The following is a 16,856-nucleotide window of genomic DNA, read 5'->3' as shown; positions in this document are numbered from 1 at the left end:
ACGAAATTGAGTCTAACTTTAGTAAAATAAAATGCACAGATGTCTTAAAAAACAAAAATTATTAAAGAGAATCCCGTTTTATACTAACGTGTTGCTGCTGCATGTCCTAAATCACTGCTTTGTGCTTTTAGATTTTAATATTTAAAAAATGTGTGACTCCAGAAGTTGACAAATGACATTGACTGAAATCTGACTTGTCACTAGGGGGCACACTTTAACTGTGTCATCATAAAGTCAAAACGACCCTTCTCAGCTACTTGGACCTTTTTCTTTCAGGTATCGAGCGATTGCATTACTTTGTATTCATAAAAAGTTAAAAAGGCAAATTTCTAATAAACATGGCACAACAATTATGTTTAATTAGAAATGTTTACCTTTCAAGTCTTTCCTCCTTCCTCTCTAGAGGTTGCCATGATTCAGATTCTCATGCAATTCTTATTCTTCTTACGAGTTTTTATTTGAAAAATGTTTTCTTTTTGGCTTCTTTTTGTCTTTGTCAAACTTAATTGAACAGAGAAAAGTGTTTCCATGTGAATCCCATTGTGTATTGTTTTAAGAATCACCTTCATTTATTTGTGTGTGAGTGCGTGTGTGTGTCTGTAGGTGTGAGTGTGTGTGTGCGTGCGTGCGTGCGTGCCTGCGTGTGTGTGTTCAGTGAAGTTTAAAATAATTTTTGATCATTTTGTACCTAATTTCCTCCTAGCAGCATAAAGAAAAGTGTGTGTCCATTTTGTTTCCCCTGCTTGAGTTTCCTCCTAAAACTGAAAACGCCTTCATGTTACGGACATACACTGGCTGTTTGTCTTGCTGATGTCTCTCAGACTAGGAAAAACTGGTTCATAATGTAGGTGTGTCCACTTAGTGGTTTAAAAGGAAGAGAGAAAAGTCAATGTAGAGTGAGCTGCAGTCTTTGCAAAGCTTTCTCTGGGTTTATGGCTTCAGTGCTGCTTAGAAAAAGAAAATCGCAGGCCTTAAGAATGAAGACAGGTTTTGGAAATAAAGATGTTTCTATTTGGTTGTCAAACCTTTTAAGAGAAGGGATGTGTTTTCCAAGGAGTAGAACATGCCTGTTTGGATTTTTGATGTGTGGACTCAAGACAAATACAGGATATTTATTCAGGACGGCCTCCTGAGCTTACAGTAGGCAGGGATGTTGGAGCTGTCAGAGCAATTTCTCTTTATTCTTTTCCCACCCTCTTTAGTCATGACTTTCCCCCTCTCCTCTCTGACTCTTGCCTTTTTTGCTGAAAAGAGGAGGGGCTCCTCAAGTAATCCAATAACTACCCGGTGCATGAATGTTACTGTTGCTGGACTTCCCTGACAAGTGCAGAGGTTAAAACGTATCAAGAGGCTGAAACTGAGGAGGTTGGCTGCATCTCTAAAGTCAAGATTATAGTTGGCAGAAGAAAAGTAAGCGGAACATTGGCACCGGTGTCTAGTGGAAAAACGTTGAAGCTGCTTCCAATGAGTCTATTAAAAGACCTGAAGAAGAACCTTTGGGCTTCCCGCCGTTCAACATGTCTTTAGAAGAAGATCCTGTGAAAGACACAGCTAAGATGGAAACAAGTCGTTCCAAGGAAGTGGGTGAAGTCGTCCTGAGCCACATTGCCAGTTCACCCCTGGATCCATTTCCACCCAAAGATTTCAGAGGGAAGTTTAAAAAGATGCGTCAGAAGAAGAGGCCCACCATTCTTGAAAGTAGGTCCTGTTCTAAACTGTAAGATTTTTGTTCTTCAATTAGTAAAAATTTAGATTTTAATAATGAAGAACCATCTTACTGGTACTTCTGCTGTTATTCGCATCACTTTAGGAAATTCCTCACCTCCCTATAGTACGTGTCATCTTTACACAGGAATCTGGTGGGTTGTTAATAATGGACTCAGACACTGATGCAATACAGTGCACATTTTCTATGTAGATTACCTCACTGTCACAAGTTAGCCTTATATCGTACTATACTTCCCCAAATTTCTGACCATATCCACCTTCCAGTGAATATGAGTCGCAAAAACAAGCAGTAACTTGAATTACAAAGATCGCATTTAGCGAGGGAAGGGAGTAAAGAGTTTCAACTTGATAACCACAGAAATGGCTCAACCGGACAGACATACCTCACATTCCTCAACTCCATTAGAGCTTGATAATACTTTTAATAAGTACTTAATGTGTTTGTGGCTTTGCTCACTTACATTAAACTGGAAAAAGAGGTTTACGATATTTTTTATAGTCTGCAAACTATATTTAACGCACTGACTTGATGTTTTAAGTGTACAACAGATGGCGGAAAAAGGTGTCATTACAGTATGTTACTATGAGAGTGCTAGTGAGGCGGTTCAGCTTCTTAATATCTGACACTGATCCTATCCGCTACTTCACCAAATGTCGCTTTCTCCGTTTTGTTGTAGTGACAGGTGTAGATAAATCTGAATAAGGTTTTACATCATATCCATTGACTGAATTTCCTCATAGCTGCATCTTTTTTTGATAAACAGTTAAAAGATGCATTTATTACATCATTGTTCTGCGTTGTGCTCACGTTTTCCACATAGTCTCAAGTCATGAATTTTTGTCTTGGTCCAGGTCAACCTGGTCTTTAGTGCTGATTTGAATAGGAGTCTAGAATCTGAGAGTCTCTGATCTAGGCAATGGAAAGCCAGGTTTTTTCCCATAGCGGGCTGCCAAGCGCTAAGGTTTTCTCTAGGGACATAACTCAGAGATTTGGCTGATGTTTAAGAGGTTAAATACTCATATTTTTGTACAGAGATTCTCATTCATCTAACCAGATGAGTCAGCCACATCAGATTATCAATGAAAAATCAGTCATAGAAGTGAACTTTGTTCTGTGTTTAAAGAATCCAACAGACTGTTTCGTCCAGTAATGAGAGGTTTGGCTTGCCATTATAAGGAAAGCATTTCCCGATGATTAGTAAAATCTGCTTAGAGGGAAAGGAACATGCTCTGCCTTCCACTTCAGGAAAGAGTCAAACTATTTCTCCAACAACCACATCATTCAAATAGAATGAGCTGGTTTAAGAATTAAGATTTTGATACAGAACATCAAATTTACATAATGTTTATTATGCAAATAATTTGTAATGTGGGGAAATGTGTGCTGAGAGGTCAAAGTTGCCATCAAAAGAAAATATTTTGCAGTAAACTGAGGTGTTTTACTGAAGTCTATTCTAAAACTTTGCTAAGTTATTCTGCTTACTTTGTAAAGGCGTCTGTGAAAACAGTACAGTAAGAGGACAGGTCTGTGTGTTATTGCAGGCCTTACATGGGGCTTATTTTTACAGATTTGTTTACTACCCCTGATATTATCTGAATCATCTGATTTTTCAATACCCAGTCCATGATTTCTTTAAGTTAATAAAAATGTATACTATTTACAAGGTTGAAAGTCCAATAACATTAAGGTGTAGATATGCATGACACCACTCAGTCTTCATTAAACTCCCATCTTGATTATGCTGAGGAATTGTTTAATCTGGAGCAGGTAACTAAAGGAAGTGCTTAGCTAACATTTCAGACTGTTTCTATATTTACCTAAATTCAATGACTGTCATTTAAGCTTTCACTCCTACACCTATCAGTTATCGAGGGATTTGTTGAAACAATCACATGGCCCAGATCCATGGGGAAATCTCCTTTTCGATTTAATTTCTTTTTAACAGCTCAAGAATACTTATTGGATGTAAAGATTCAATCAACAAAATAATGATCAAGGCCAAGAATACAAATTTGCACACAAAATGTACACTAAAGTCAGAATTTATCCCATATTAAAAAATAAATGGGGGACACAATTTAAAGTGCAGTTATCATAAACTATGGTAAAAACTTAGAACTATTTTACAGATGGATTTAAAAATGTGACCTCTATCAAGGAAACTGCAGCAGATTATTTTTCTTTGTTAGTCAATGTTTGACATTTATCTGCTCTGTGAAAACAAAGTCTACACCAGGGGTGTCAAACTCAATTTCACCGAGGGCCACTTCAGCATATTGGCCACCCTCAACGGGCCACATTGACGGTACAAATCAGGAGTGCATCCCTGCTAAAACACACCCCAGACAAAAGGTTGACTTCCCTCATTCAGTTCTGTAGAGGCTTATAATGAGTCAATGGTCCAGGTGAGTTAGAGAAGGAATGCATCTAAAGTTGCAGATTGTAGCTCTGGAAAACTAGACTTGGGCACCTCTAGCATAAATGTATAAAAATACAATGTTAAAAATAAATTAAACACCACCTCATATTGTTAAATATCAGATTTTTTGTATTGAAGTTTTAAATATTACATTTGAGTTTCCATGGATGTAAAATTACTGCTCAGTTTAAAAATTACAATATTTAAATCAGTGTTTAAAGGTAAGCAAACAAATAATAACAACAAGTCACATGGGCAGACATTATAGACTTTACGCAAATATTTAGTCTCAGAGGCAACTGAAATCAATTAATTTAAAAAATCCTTTCTGAATATCATCTCATGGTCTCTGAACTAAATGCGTCTTTCTGACCAGGAGCTGTCAGCGTGTTGAAGAGTTATGGACCGGAAGCTTTGGAGTGTCTGGTTAGAAAGCGCATTACAAACCTTTGGTTGAAATGTAGTTTGTAGTCAATTCGTGCTCAAAACCTATTTTAAGTCAATCATTGGCCTATAAAATGCTGGGGGGCCACATGTGGCCAGCGGGCCTTGAGGTTGACACATGTTCATTACGCCATAGAACTGCCAATTGGTATTGAAGTAAAGTAGTTTCGATTTCAAAGAAGCTTACATTGAAGTCGATTGGCAAATGAACCATCACGAAAGAGGAAGGCTCTTGTTGTCTCACTGCACCCCAAGAGATGCATAACCTGCAAAAAACATTTCTATCTGGTTTCGAACCAGAGACATTTTGCGTGTAAAGCAAACGTGATAACCACTACACTACAGGAACTGAACTTTTCTGCTTTGTTTCAGTTTGAGGTTCCAAAGTCGATGATGTGAGATGCAACATGAAAATTTCCACTGAGGCTTGCACTCAGATGCCTGGATTCAGAGTACAGACCATGACACCACAGACCCTTGTTGGCCTTTAGTAAACACCTGTGATGAATAGAACATGCAAAATCTGTTTCTGTCTGGTTTTGAACCAGAGACCTTTTGCATGTAAAGCAAACGTGATAACCACTACACTACAGGAACTCATGCTGCTTGGAGTGTTCCTGGTAAATGATCCACATTTCGTTAGAGACTAATGTCAACGATGGGCATGGAACAATGTCAAATACTTATACCACAGATCCTCTCAGAGAGCACAGTAATTTGGTGAACAAACTGTCAGACTTATAAGTGTGCCCAATTTCACATTACAGTCCATAAACTAAGCCTGGGATCAAAGAAATGTATTAAAGATGCCATTATCAGAGACAAATGGTTCTACAGAGAATTGGTTAAATGGCTAAAAAATAAAATCAATACTTACAAATAAAAAATGGTTCAAAAATAAAATTAAGACATTAAATAAAAAATATCTCTGAAATACAATCACTTGAAAATTAAAAATGGTATCAACACTTCAAAATACAAAATCTCTGGAAAATAAAATATTATGTATGTTATTTTGAAAAACATTGGCATATAAGCACTTTTATCAAATCTCCATTGTGGTAAGATCATGTAAGTTATTCTTAAATCCATGGAAACTCAACGGTTTGTAAGGTAGGTGAGTTAGCTCAGCAGGTTAGAGGTCATCAGTTCAAACCCTGTATGGGGCAATTCATGTGTAAGGTCTCTCAGACAACACTTCAAAATAAATAAGGGTTCAAAAATAAAATCAACACTACAAAATAAATAAGGTTTCAAAAATAAAATCAACACTTTACAATAAAAAAAATGGTTCAAAAATAAAATTAAAAAATGGTTCAAAAGGTCTCTCAGACAATCAACACTTCAAAATAAATAAGGTTTCAAAAATAAAATCAACACTTTACAATAAGAAAATGGTTCAAAAATAAAATCAACATTTTACAATAAAAAAATGGTTCAAAAATAAAATCAACAGTTCAAAATGTATAATGGTAACTGTTTCTGTCTGTTCAGTCCATAAACTAAGCCTGGGATCAAAAAATGTATTGAAGATGTCATTAGCAGAGACAGAGGCTTGGCTAAAAAATAAAATCAATACTTACAAATAAAAAATGGTTAGGAAGCGCATTACAAACCTTTGGTTGAAATGGCGTGTTAAACTCAAGTCTCCATTACAGACCAGAGAAAACTAAAGAGAATGCAACGTTGTGTTAATCCATTTGAAGAGCCGGTAGTTTATCTGGAGGAAATAAATGACGATGCAAAAGTTAATTAGACTGTAACATGCGCAGTCCGCAGCTCAACCACTGCGGACGTGGCTCCGCCGCTGCGAAGAATTAGAAACCTCTGGGAGTAACTCATCCAGCGGATTTAACAAATGGAGCCTTCTGGGTTCACGCTACCCAGGAGAGCGACGTTCTGGAGGAGCTGCAGACGTAACATCTGTCCGTTTCGGAGAAGCGAAACCATGCTAAATAAATAAATAAATAATCCTGGTAAAAGCGCACGCCGGACCGCTCAGGGTAAAACACTCACAGAGTTCAGTTGATCTGTTTGGATCAGACAGATCCAACTGACTGATGAATTAGCGCAGATTTTTCTGCAGATGGGAACCAGGAGGAAGTGCGTTCAGACCCCAGCGGGTGAAGTGATGCTAATTTAAGTGAAGTCGCTTAAATCATGACTAATGCATCTCTGTTAAAGAAATATGAGGAATAATATTATTCTGCTTGGCTGATATTCCCCAGGAGAAGGCTAACAGGTTTTTGTTTATTAAAATCGTGATGACTGAGTGCTGAAATTTGTGCTCAACAAACTGTGCCAGCGTCAGTGAAAGCTTCTACATCACAGAGCGTTATGTAATCAAGGTCAAGTGGCTGTCACTTGATGGACAGACAGAGCTCTGATAGGATTACACTAAGAGCGCAGAGAGGCTGCGTGGATGGGCTATTGAAGGATGTTTTCATCGTACATTTAGGTCAAGACATCTGCTTTCATGATTATTTATTTTAATAGTCCTGCCATTTTCTAAAAGAAGATTAAACTTTGTTTTGTGGCACAACTTTACACATGATCTATAAATTATATTTGTATGAACATCAAAAGTGATAAAATGATAAGTTATTAAAGAATGTTTGCATTTGGTGCTGTTATTGAAATCAGGTTTATGAAAGCGGCTAACATATTTGGAGATTTTTCAGCATAAGACAACAAATTGAAAAAAAAATACAACACATATATTTTTATTAATAGATAAGGCAGAATCAGAGGGTATTTTTAATCTTGATAGGTTACGTCATAATGGAAACAAGTAATGAATTATTAACACATTATTATTTAAGTTATTATCATTTTAAAGATGTATTATGTATTGGATGGGCTTTTTGTGTATTAATGCTGAATGACTCTTTGATAAGACACGGAGCAGCTTTAACTCCTCTCTCCCCTATTAAATGATAACATTTTACCCATAAGGTTTGCCATGTTCGCGTTATCACAGTCATCTTCCTCATTCAGCAGATTAGTGTCTAGTCAAAGTTACCTCAGTTGTGTTCAGCACTGTCTGCATTTAATCAGGCCAGCAAAATCTGCTCATAAATAAATTATGAAAATGTTATGCCATTTATACTGAATATTATCTTGCATGAAAAAGTAGAATATGTGGCCCTATATTTTTGTCCTATTTCTGTTATTATATTTATTGAGCAAAAATATTGAGCCAAAGTTTAAGATACTAATTTGTGCTCTGAACTTGTGAAAGATATCATAAAAGAAGAGAACTGGGGCTTATCAGATTCAGTTTCCGTACCAGTTCAGATACAGACATCGCTCTTGGAGCAGATGCTGGACTAAGGCTCCATCCCACAGTCCAGACATCTGTGTAGCCAGGGGTTACATTTAGATTTATTTTGTTCTAGAAGTAAGCCCAAAAAAATGTTGTCCATTTAAATGTATGGGGATTACATTATAATCTGAGAAATTTACCATCAGATGTGATTTTTTATTTTTATTATATTTGGCTAGTTAACTTTGGGCCTGGTAGAGAAGACCACTGTAGACAGTATGACTGCTATGTAGGGATTTTATGTTGAAAGTTGTGGTTTTTCAGATGTTTTTGTTAACAATGTTTACATCCTAGTAAAATTTGAGTTGAAAGCAGCTGCCTTCTTACACTTCTGTTGGAGTCCATTGTGCCTCCTCCACCCAAACCCTTAGTCTCATCACTCTGTAAATGGATTTAGCAGCTCTGTACCATTCTGTGAATACAGGCATGAATACATTGCTCTGAAGATTGTGTAATTATAAGAAAATGTCAGTTCAAACATGGTGTTGACCAAGTTTGCTGAGGTACATCTGACATGGCTTTGTGGTTTAAAATCACATAAGGTGTTCAGCTTGTAAATCAAGGCTAAACACCCACCTTTGATCAACATAGGTGGAACACTGATCCACATATTTGATCTGTTTGTGTTTGATTTTCATGATGACGTTTGACAAAATGTTTATTGCTTGCTTCATGGTGGCAATCTGATGTTTTTTATTATGTAAAGGCACAAAACAACTGCTTTGTTGCCAAAATGTGCTGAATGACTATCAGTTGAAAATACCCTGACTTGCTCACGTGGTAAAAATACCCAGTAACCATTCAACACAGGGACAGTCCTTATTTGTACAAACAAATTAATTAAACATTATTTTTTAAATATGGTGCTGTGAGGATGGATCATATTCCAGACCTACAGTTTCCTCCTGCTCTGATGCACTTTATCTGAATTATACGATCGCTTCCGTTTCCTATAATGTCTCCATCATGCTTCCCATACGCCTTAATTTCTTCAATGTTTACAACATGTAAGACTGTGCCAGTCACACAATAATAACCAAATGCATTGCTGTCATCATCACCAGGCTCTGTGCTCAGAGAAAACAGTAGTTATTATTAACCGCGCTCCACTAAGAGGATTGCTTCCTGCACTCTCAGCCTCCGCGCAGTTATTTAAAGGCAGCTTGTGTTGCCGCCCACTGCCTGCCAAAGCTTTGGAGGGACAGAGAGATGTTGAGAGAGTGAGGAGGGAGGGGAGAAGAGGGATAGTAATGGGACTTACAGCCAAGGACAGGACCAGATAGGAGTGGGAAAGTAAGGCAGTGCTCGGGTGTTTTCTTCTGGGTCTCGTCAGCGCAGCGCTGTGTGCGTCACAGAGAGGTGACAGCCACGCTGCTCCCAGCTCAACCGCCGCCACTGCTGATTCTGCTGAAGGGGAAAAAAAAGGGGGAAAGGAGGAAGCTGCAACCATGACCAGCCAGCAGGACTCGGGCTTCTTTGAAATCAGCATCAAGTCCCTGTTGAAATCACTGAGTGGAAGTGAGTAGCAGCTTGTCTCTTGTTGTTGTGTTCAGCAAACGGAGATGGCTGACTGAGACTGCAACTCTGCTGCAAGTCTAACTTTAGAGCTCAGTGTTGTGGTCTGTGACATGACATGCTTTTTGCTTCTCGAGGGTTGAATGAAAGTACCCTTGTGCTGCAAAGTTGGAGAAGAATTACCAAAATACTTCTTGTAGCAAGAGTTAATCACTCTAAACAACTTGCATACATTTTTTGTGAGCAGTTCTTAGAGTTACCGACAATAAGAAAGATGCTCAGAGTTGTTTTTTTCTGTTACACCTAAGCTACCTTTACTCATGGAGATTTTTCAGATGTCTGCTGAAAAACCACAGCCCTTCCCTTTGACTGAGTCCCAATAGGTCTTATTTAATGCAAGGTTACGGTAATAGGATTAGAGGAGGTTCAGCTTGGTTGCATGTTCTGTCCGGAGCCAACAGCTTCACTGCCCTCCACTCAACCCACAAGGTTGGGATGGATTGTCTTCCTGCTTTGGATCAGTGCAATATTCTGCTAAAAGTGAGACATATGAGCAACAATAGTACACTGTGATGGCATTGAAACTCATCGCTTTCAGTATATTTAAAAAGAAAAAAAAAACTGTGAATGTGTGAACCGGAATATAATAAAGTGTAGAATAGAAAGTGCAACGAATCCATATTTCAGTTAAATTATCTTGAAATGAGATACCATAAAGCAAAGTGTCCACATGCTCAACGTTGAACCCTCTCCTGATGATATTCCATAATCCTCACTGTGGGTCACTTTGGTACAGTGATAAAGGCCCAGGTGTAACAGTACATCTGCATTTGATATGTTCAGCTAATATCAGCTTTTACATAGTGTTGTATTGTTAAAAAAAAAAGAAAACACAATTGATTTTGTTCACAAAATTATATATATATATATATATATATATATATATATATATATATATATATATATATATATATATATATATATATATATATATATATATATATATATATATATATATATATATTTATTTATTTATTTATTTTTTAATTGCCCATTCTACAAAATATTCAGGCTGAATATGTTTTCTACTGTTCATAAGATACATTTGAACTTTCTGACGATGAGATTCAGAATCTCTGAACCCTTTGGACACTGATCTTTAATAAGTCAGCGTGTTCAGCTCTGATAAAACAGTGACAGACAGCAGCACAGAGCCGGTATTGTGCAGCTGCTGCGTCAGGTCTGCTGTCCACACTGCATGAAGGTCAGCTCCCTTTCAGCCAATCAGAGCAGGAGCTGCTGGGACGAGCTATGACGACACTCCTACAAAAAGTAAACAAACACATTGTTTACACACTCTCTCTCATGAAATACATATATTCTGCTTACAGGTGTGCAAAGGTGCAAATTTAATTTGCTGATAATGTTGAACTTGCTTATTTTTCAACATTATTTAGCAGAACAGACTTTTTTTTTTCATTTTAATTTCCCTTTGGGATCAAATAAAGTATTTCTGAATTGAAGTGAATAGATTTTTTTTTTCTTCCTGTAACTACATAATTACATGCAGAAACCTATTCTGCTAAGCAGGAAGTAAAATACAGTCTTCTAAATGGTTGCTCACTTATATAATTGGACTGAAATGCTCTCTCAGCAGGCGGCCACTCGCAGCATGATGTCCACTCACCGAAGCACAACTAATAGTCAATAGTATGAGACCATCAGTTTAATCTGCTTTCCGCTGAGCTTTCCTTTCTCCTGCTTTTCAAAACTTAAGCCCTGAACTTCTGTTAGGATATTTGTCTTATGATGTTTCAGCTGCCAGAAAAAATGTATCATGTTTTTCTTAATCCATTTTTCAACAAGTTAAGTTGTATATGTACTGGGAGTTTGATAATTCAGAGAAAAATTCTTCATCTACATTCATCACATGAGGCCCATCTGGATGTTATTTTTGTAAAATAACCTGGTTTACAAAATCCATGTGCCTTTGTGGCTAAAATGTAAAAAAAAAAAAAGTTCAACAGGTATACGCATATTGTATTATACAACACTAACCAAGTAAATAGTATCTGAGCATTTTTATTCAATGAATCGATTAAATTTTACTTGTTTTCCATTTTAGAATAGTGACTTAAACGAAGTGTTTTCCATCAGTGCAGTAATAAAAACTGTCTAGAGTAAAAACAGATAAAAACAAAAGAAAGTGACATTGGTGGAAACATAAAAGTGTCACAATGCTAAAAACAGGCCTAAACAAATGCGTTTTTAGCTTAACTTTAAACTAAAATAGATCACTTATGGTCCATGATTACAATTTAATGTTTCTGCAGTCTGAAACAAAGCCTTCTCAAAGAGTCGTCTTATTACTGGGATGTGTGGTCCAGTTACAAAAAAAGTCAGGGAAATATAAATATCCACCCACGTTGTTCTCAGACCAACATGAATGTGGCATTTTTAAGTAAATAGGATGATCCTCAAGACTACACCACTTTACATGTACGTGTATGCATGCGTGTATCTTTGTATATGCTACATATGGACGACCATTATAGCCATTTTTACCAATAAAAGGGGGTAATTTATGGAAAGTGAGGACATTTTCCTGCTCTTCTTTTTTAAATTGGAATGCTCTCTACTAGTTAAGTTTAGAGGTATGGTATAAATAAAGTTTTGGTTAAGGTTACGGTTATGAATGGTTAGAGTTAGGGAAAATGTCTGGATTAGGCACAAATGGAGTTCCTATTTGAGTCTGTGTATATGTGTGTATATTAGCATTTGACTCACCTTTGAATCATCACTTCTCCAACAAACATCATGTTCTACGGACCCACTGGTTCTCTCTGTCTGTCTGTCTGTCTGTCTGTCACAATACAATACAATACATACAATTAAGAAACCATTGGACTGAACCCACTGAAAACCTTGTGGTTAGTCCAACAAATACTGATTTCTGATCTCTTCCTGAGTTAACACATTAGTGTTGTTTCTAACTGAATATGAACTTGTTTTCTTTGCATTATTTGAGCTCTGAAATCACTGCATGTTTTTCCATTGTTTTCACCATTTCTCTTTTTCTGCAACTAAATAGAAAAATTTTGCTCCGAATTTTGGAGACACGTTCTCAGTAGTTCATAGAATAAAAGAACAATGCTCATTTTACTCAAACATGTACCTACACAAAGTAAAGTCAGAGAAGTTGATAATTTTAAGTGGTCTCTTAATTCTTTCCAGAGCTGTATATATACTTGTTAGCTTGTTTGCATTGTTCTGTGAGGATCGCCACCATGCTCAGGGTGTTTCCAGCCCAGCGATGATGTAATGTATGCTGTGGCCAAGCTTCTTGTTTGTAGAGTCACATGTCACATCTGAGACTTTGTATGGAGCAGCAGAAAAAGGCTTGAAATTCCCATTGATTGCTTTCTTTATATCTGATCTCAAATTAGCTTCATTGGCTTGGGAAATTATTAAAACATTTTGTTGATTTTATTCTGCTGAACATGATTTGGCCTGTTATGAATTCAAAGTGCTGGGCAGAGACTCTCCATTCCTGTTACCTAAAATCATTTCCTTTATGACCAACTTACAAAAAAAAACAAACAAAAAAAAAACATCATCGTCATCATCATAAATTTAAAGGGATTGGTGGTGAATCAGTGCCTGATGAAGAATGGTGTTTACACTGTGCTCCTCTGTGCCTCTTGCTTTACAATCACAGATGTGGAGGGAAGGGGAGGACTGCTTTGTAAGTATAGTGTTTATGCCTGGACAAATATAGTCACACAGCTATGCCACCATAGCATGTTGGACCTCATCTCTGTGCAGCTAAAAATTCCCGCTTGACCTTCACTCTTGGAAGGCACTGACTGGTCACAAGGCTTGAGAAAGCCAACTCAGAGGGAGCTCGGAGAGAGAGGGCGACAGATCTACAGTAGAGACTGCGTGCTTTCCCATTCCAAACACTTCTCCCTCTTTTTTAAACACACCCCGCTATTGCAAATTGCGCACCATGGAAACTATACCCAGGAGACCACAGCCAGCTGTCACACAAGACATGAAAGTTGGTGGATTCTGCTAGCCTTTGTCATGACTCAGGACGGTCCTAGATACCATGTCGTCATTCACCGCAACGGACAGAATGGCGGTTTGCTGGAGTAAGGCCAGCATGATCAGCTTCATCAAAGGTCTGGGTAGGTGCTGAGTTTTTCATGAATGAGCAAAGCGTGTACTGAAAGCTGTAAAAGGTTGCCACGCATACTGGGCATTCCTTGGAAGGCTTCGACTGTTTCATGTCCTGAAAAGACCTGCTGGAAACTTGTGGTGGAACTAAAAGGACTCTTTAGCTAGTTGTTTGCAGATTAGTCAGAACTCTAGAGTCTTAATTAGGTGCTAAAAATAGCATTTCTGGTCTTTCTGTTGTTTACAATGGTTGACGTGTGAAATTTAGACTCCCCTTTCACTATGGTGTGCACTTTCTTCCAGCTAAAAAAGATTCATGTGATAAAACAAGTTTGTACAAAGGGGCCTCAAATAATTTGACCAATTTCTGTCCTGTGGTTTTTCTAAAGCTTTGACCTGCCAATAGTAATTTTAGCTGATTATGATTCCTTAAGAACTACAATGTAATCCCACCATTTTTGTTGTGAGCTGTGATCAAATATGTATTTATTTCAAAGCTAAGACAAATTACTCTGATGTTTAGTGTCTCGTATTAGCATATTAGCTAAAGTTCTCTAAAATCCAAGAAGGCTTTGAGGATTTTTTTTATGTCAGAATGTTTCACAGTGGAAAAATAGTTCAAAGCTCAAAAGTATAGCAAAAAGAACAAAATTGCTGTGTGTTATTCAGTCATCCTGTTATCAGCTGGAAGTCTTGCTCTCTCTGACAGCCAGAATCACTGAAATTTTGTCTTTTAGAAAAGACAGTTGTCTTTTAAATAGCTTCTTATATTTTTCCTCTATAAGAAAAGTAAGTGTCTTAAGAAATCTGAACATTTCTTTGTCGGGTCTTAAATAAAATCAACAAGGAACGGTTGTATGCTGTGCAAAAGATATGCTTCACTTCCTCTTTTGTCCAGTCAGTTATTTCATCCACATGTAAACATGTAATTTCCTAAGTTAAATGTCTCAGTTTGAGATGCTGGCACTGATTTCAGGACTATTTGAAGCTCTTTTCTGTCTGGAGGCAGTAGAGTGAAACACTGGGGTAAATCTTTAACTCATGAGGATAGCTTAAGGTCCAGGTTTTCTTTGTTGGAGTTTTGTCTCTCCTTTGCCGTTTTTTTGGGTAGACTCAGTGAATGCAAGCGAGGATGGATTCGGTTATTGTAAATTTAGAGAACAATTGTGCTGTACTTGGAAAAGTAAAAAAAACAAAAAAAGCCCACAGGGAATGTAATTCTTTATTTGAAATAGAAATACAAATTACGTTCAGAGCAAATATAGATTTTCAATGTATTTGTCATGAAAACATATTCCTAACCATTAAGGTATTTAGTAAAACTGAGAAAAAGTAGTCGCATTAGTGTGTTGTCTGTTTTCCACATACAATCTGAGGAAACCTCAGCTGTCCCAGACATTGGAAAGCCCTAGTTGATGGGATTTTATGACCTCAGTCAAGCCACCCCTGTTTCAACATTGTCCAAATCACAGCACTGCCTGAAGATGGTCACATGTTCAAGGCTCCCACTTCCTTGTAGGGCCGATGACATCGCTGGTACAAAATGAAAACACCAGCTGCCGACCGTGGTGTTTTAATTTCCATATGGGCCCTGCTCTGAGTAACTGCAGGAATGAAAAAGCAGTCGAAGGGCAAACCGGTGCCCTTTTGACAGTCATGCTGTGGAATGCTCATCAAGTTGGGAACATTTTGTCCATGTTTGGGAAAATTCTCTCGAGCGCCCCGTTTGCTTGTCTACTCTTCTGTATAGACTCGTGGCTAATCATGCCCCCTTCATTTGAGCTTTAGTTAACAATGTCCTTTATAACTAAGTAGTTTCTAAACCCATACGCGTGTGCTTGTGTCCTTTCTTCAGCTTCACCAGTGGGGAACGGTTACAGTAAACCTCCCATACCTCCAGTCTGTTGTCCTCAGGGAGAGAAAGGTCCACCAGCCATGATGCCCATCACCATCGACCCGGAGAGCCGGCCTGGCGAGTACGTCCTCAAGAGCCTCTTCGCCAACTTCACCACCGTGTCTGAGCGCAAGATCCGCATTATCATGGCCGAGCCGCTGGTGAGTGAGAATGACGGTGTGAACGCTTGCTGCTCCTAAGGAGCCCAATTTGATTGTAGCCCAACTTTTCTTCATATCAAATGTTTGAATTGATTTGAAGGAGGAAAAAAATAATCTGCAAATGAAATAAAGAAAATATACTTTACTGCACAAAGGTCAGAAGAAAACCTGTACAGCTGACAACTAACTGGTGTAGATCAGTGCATTTTAATATTGGCAACACTCTCAAAACTGACATTTAGCCAAACTTCACCAACTGTTTTAAACTGCAGCAGGACACTTACATGGAGCTTAACCTCCATATTCACAATTCTGATGACATGTCCTCCAGAAATAGTTTTTCTATTATTTTTAACCAGGCTTATGCACTCATGACTCTGTATTCTCTAAGCGTACTGTGGACAAACCATTGCTGAATATGGAGGCTGTTAATCTGTGACCTCAGTCGGCATGGAAGTGTTAAATATGCAGGGAAAGTGTCTAGTTCTGTGTCTGTTTAATACTCCCTAGAGGAATGTAGAAAGGAGGATTCCTCTCCACATTCTTCTGACAAGATGAGTAATTAATATCAGCTCAATGTTACAGGCACACAGTAACTTCCTGCTAATATTATCGTTGAAGCCAGTATTTTATCTAAAACTCTTAGTGGATTGTAAATGTTTTTAGCTAAAACACTTATGTCTGTAAAAAACAAACACTATCCTTGTCCCCAAACAAAAGCAGGATTCTCCAGTGAAAGCATTTGCTAAAAAATCTAAATGGTTCATCAGAGTTTGTGGCTTAGCGGCTTGACAGAGTTGCAAGCGAGAGAGTAGGATATTGCCATCAGCCCACGCAATGTCAGTGTCACACACATCAGGCTTTCTGCTATTTGGATTAATCAGCAACTAAAGTGCTCTGAACTGCTGTTTGGCTGATGAAATTCTCCTGGGTCAGGTTAGAAAAAAGGCAAAGGAGGCAATTAGAAAGAAAAGTGGTTTGGATTTGATGGTAAATATGTCAAATCTTTACTATGTTTAGTTTACATTATGTAATATTTACATATTACATGTTGATTTAATTTAACACACAGTGAAAAAAACGAATAAATGTGTCTTTTTATTCAGTGTAAGTAAACTTCTGGTTTCAGCTGTGTGACTTGCACTGCTACCTGTAAGCAGACAGATGAATGAGTTCAAAAGTGGTCCCAT

At 37.7% G+C, this 16,856-nt stretch overlaps 1 protein-coding gene and 1 non-coding gene across 3 annotated transcripts in view; one reads left to right on the top strand and one right to left on the bottom strand.

Moving 5' to 3' along the window:
• Positions 1–1,234: 1,234 nt before the first annotated feature.
• frya (furry homolog a (Drosophila)) overlaps positions 1,235–16,856 on the top strand; it is a 45,797-nt gene continuing 30,175 nt past the window's right edge. The window contains exons 1-2 of one of the 2 annotated variants that reach the window (XM_088011684.1): positions 1,235–1,698; positions 15,467–15,666. In XM_088011684.1, coding sequence (XP_087867810.1) covers positions 1,518–1,698; positions 15,467–15,666 — 381 coding nt within the window. In that variant the 5' untranslated portion in view covers positions 1,235–1,517. Of the gene's footprint in view, positions 1,699–8,733; positions 9,436–15,466; positions 15,667–16,856 lie in introns of those variants that run through there. The other variant, XM_014992503.2, reaches the window with a different exon arrangement.
• trnav-uac (transfer RNA valine (anticodon UAC)) lies at positions 5,117–5,189 on the bottom strand. The gene has a single exon. It is a non-coding gene; the product is annotated as a tRNA-Val (tRNA).

The sequence above is a fragment of the Poecilia mexicana genome, unplaced genomic scaffold (genome assembly GCF_051168715.1).
Source record: "Poecilia mexicana isolate PSO_F unplaced genomic scaffold, ASM5116871v1 scaffold_13, whole genome shotgun sequence".
Classification (NCBI taxonomy): domain Eukaryota; kingdom Metazoa; phylum Chordata; class Actinopteri; order Cyprinodontiformes; family Poeciliidae; genus Poecilia; species Poecilia mexicana.
This window is presented reverse-complemented; position numbering and strand designations above follow the sequence as displayed.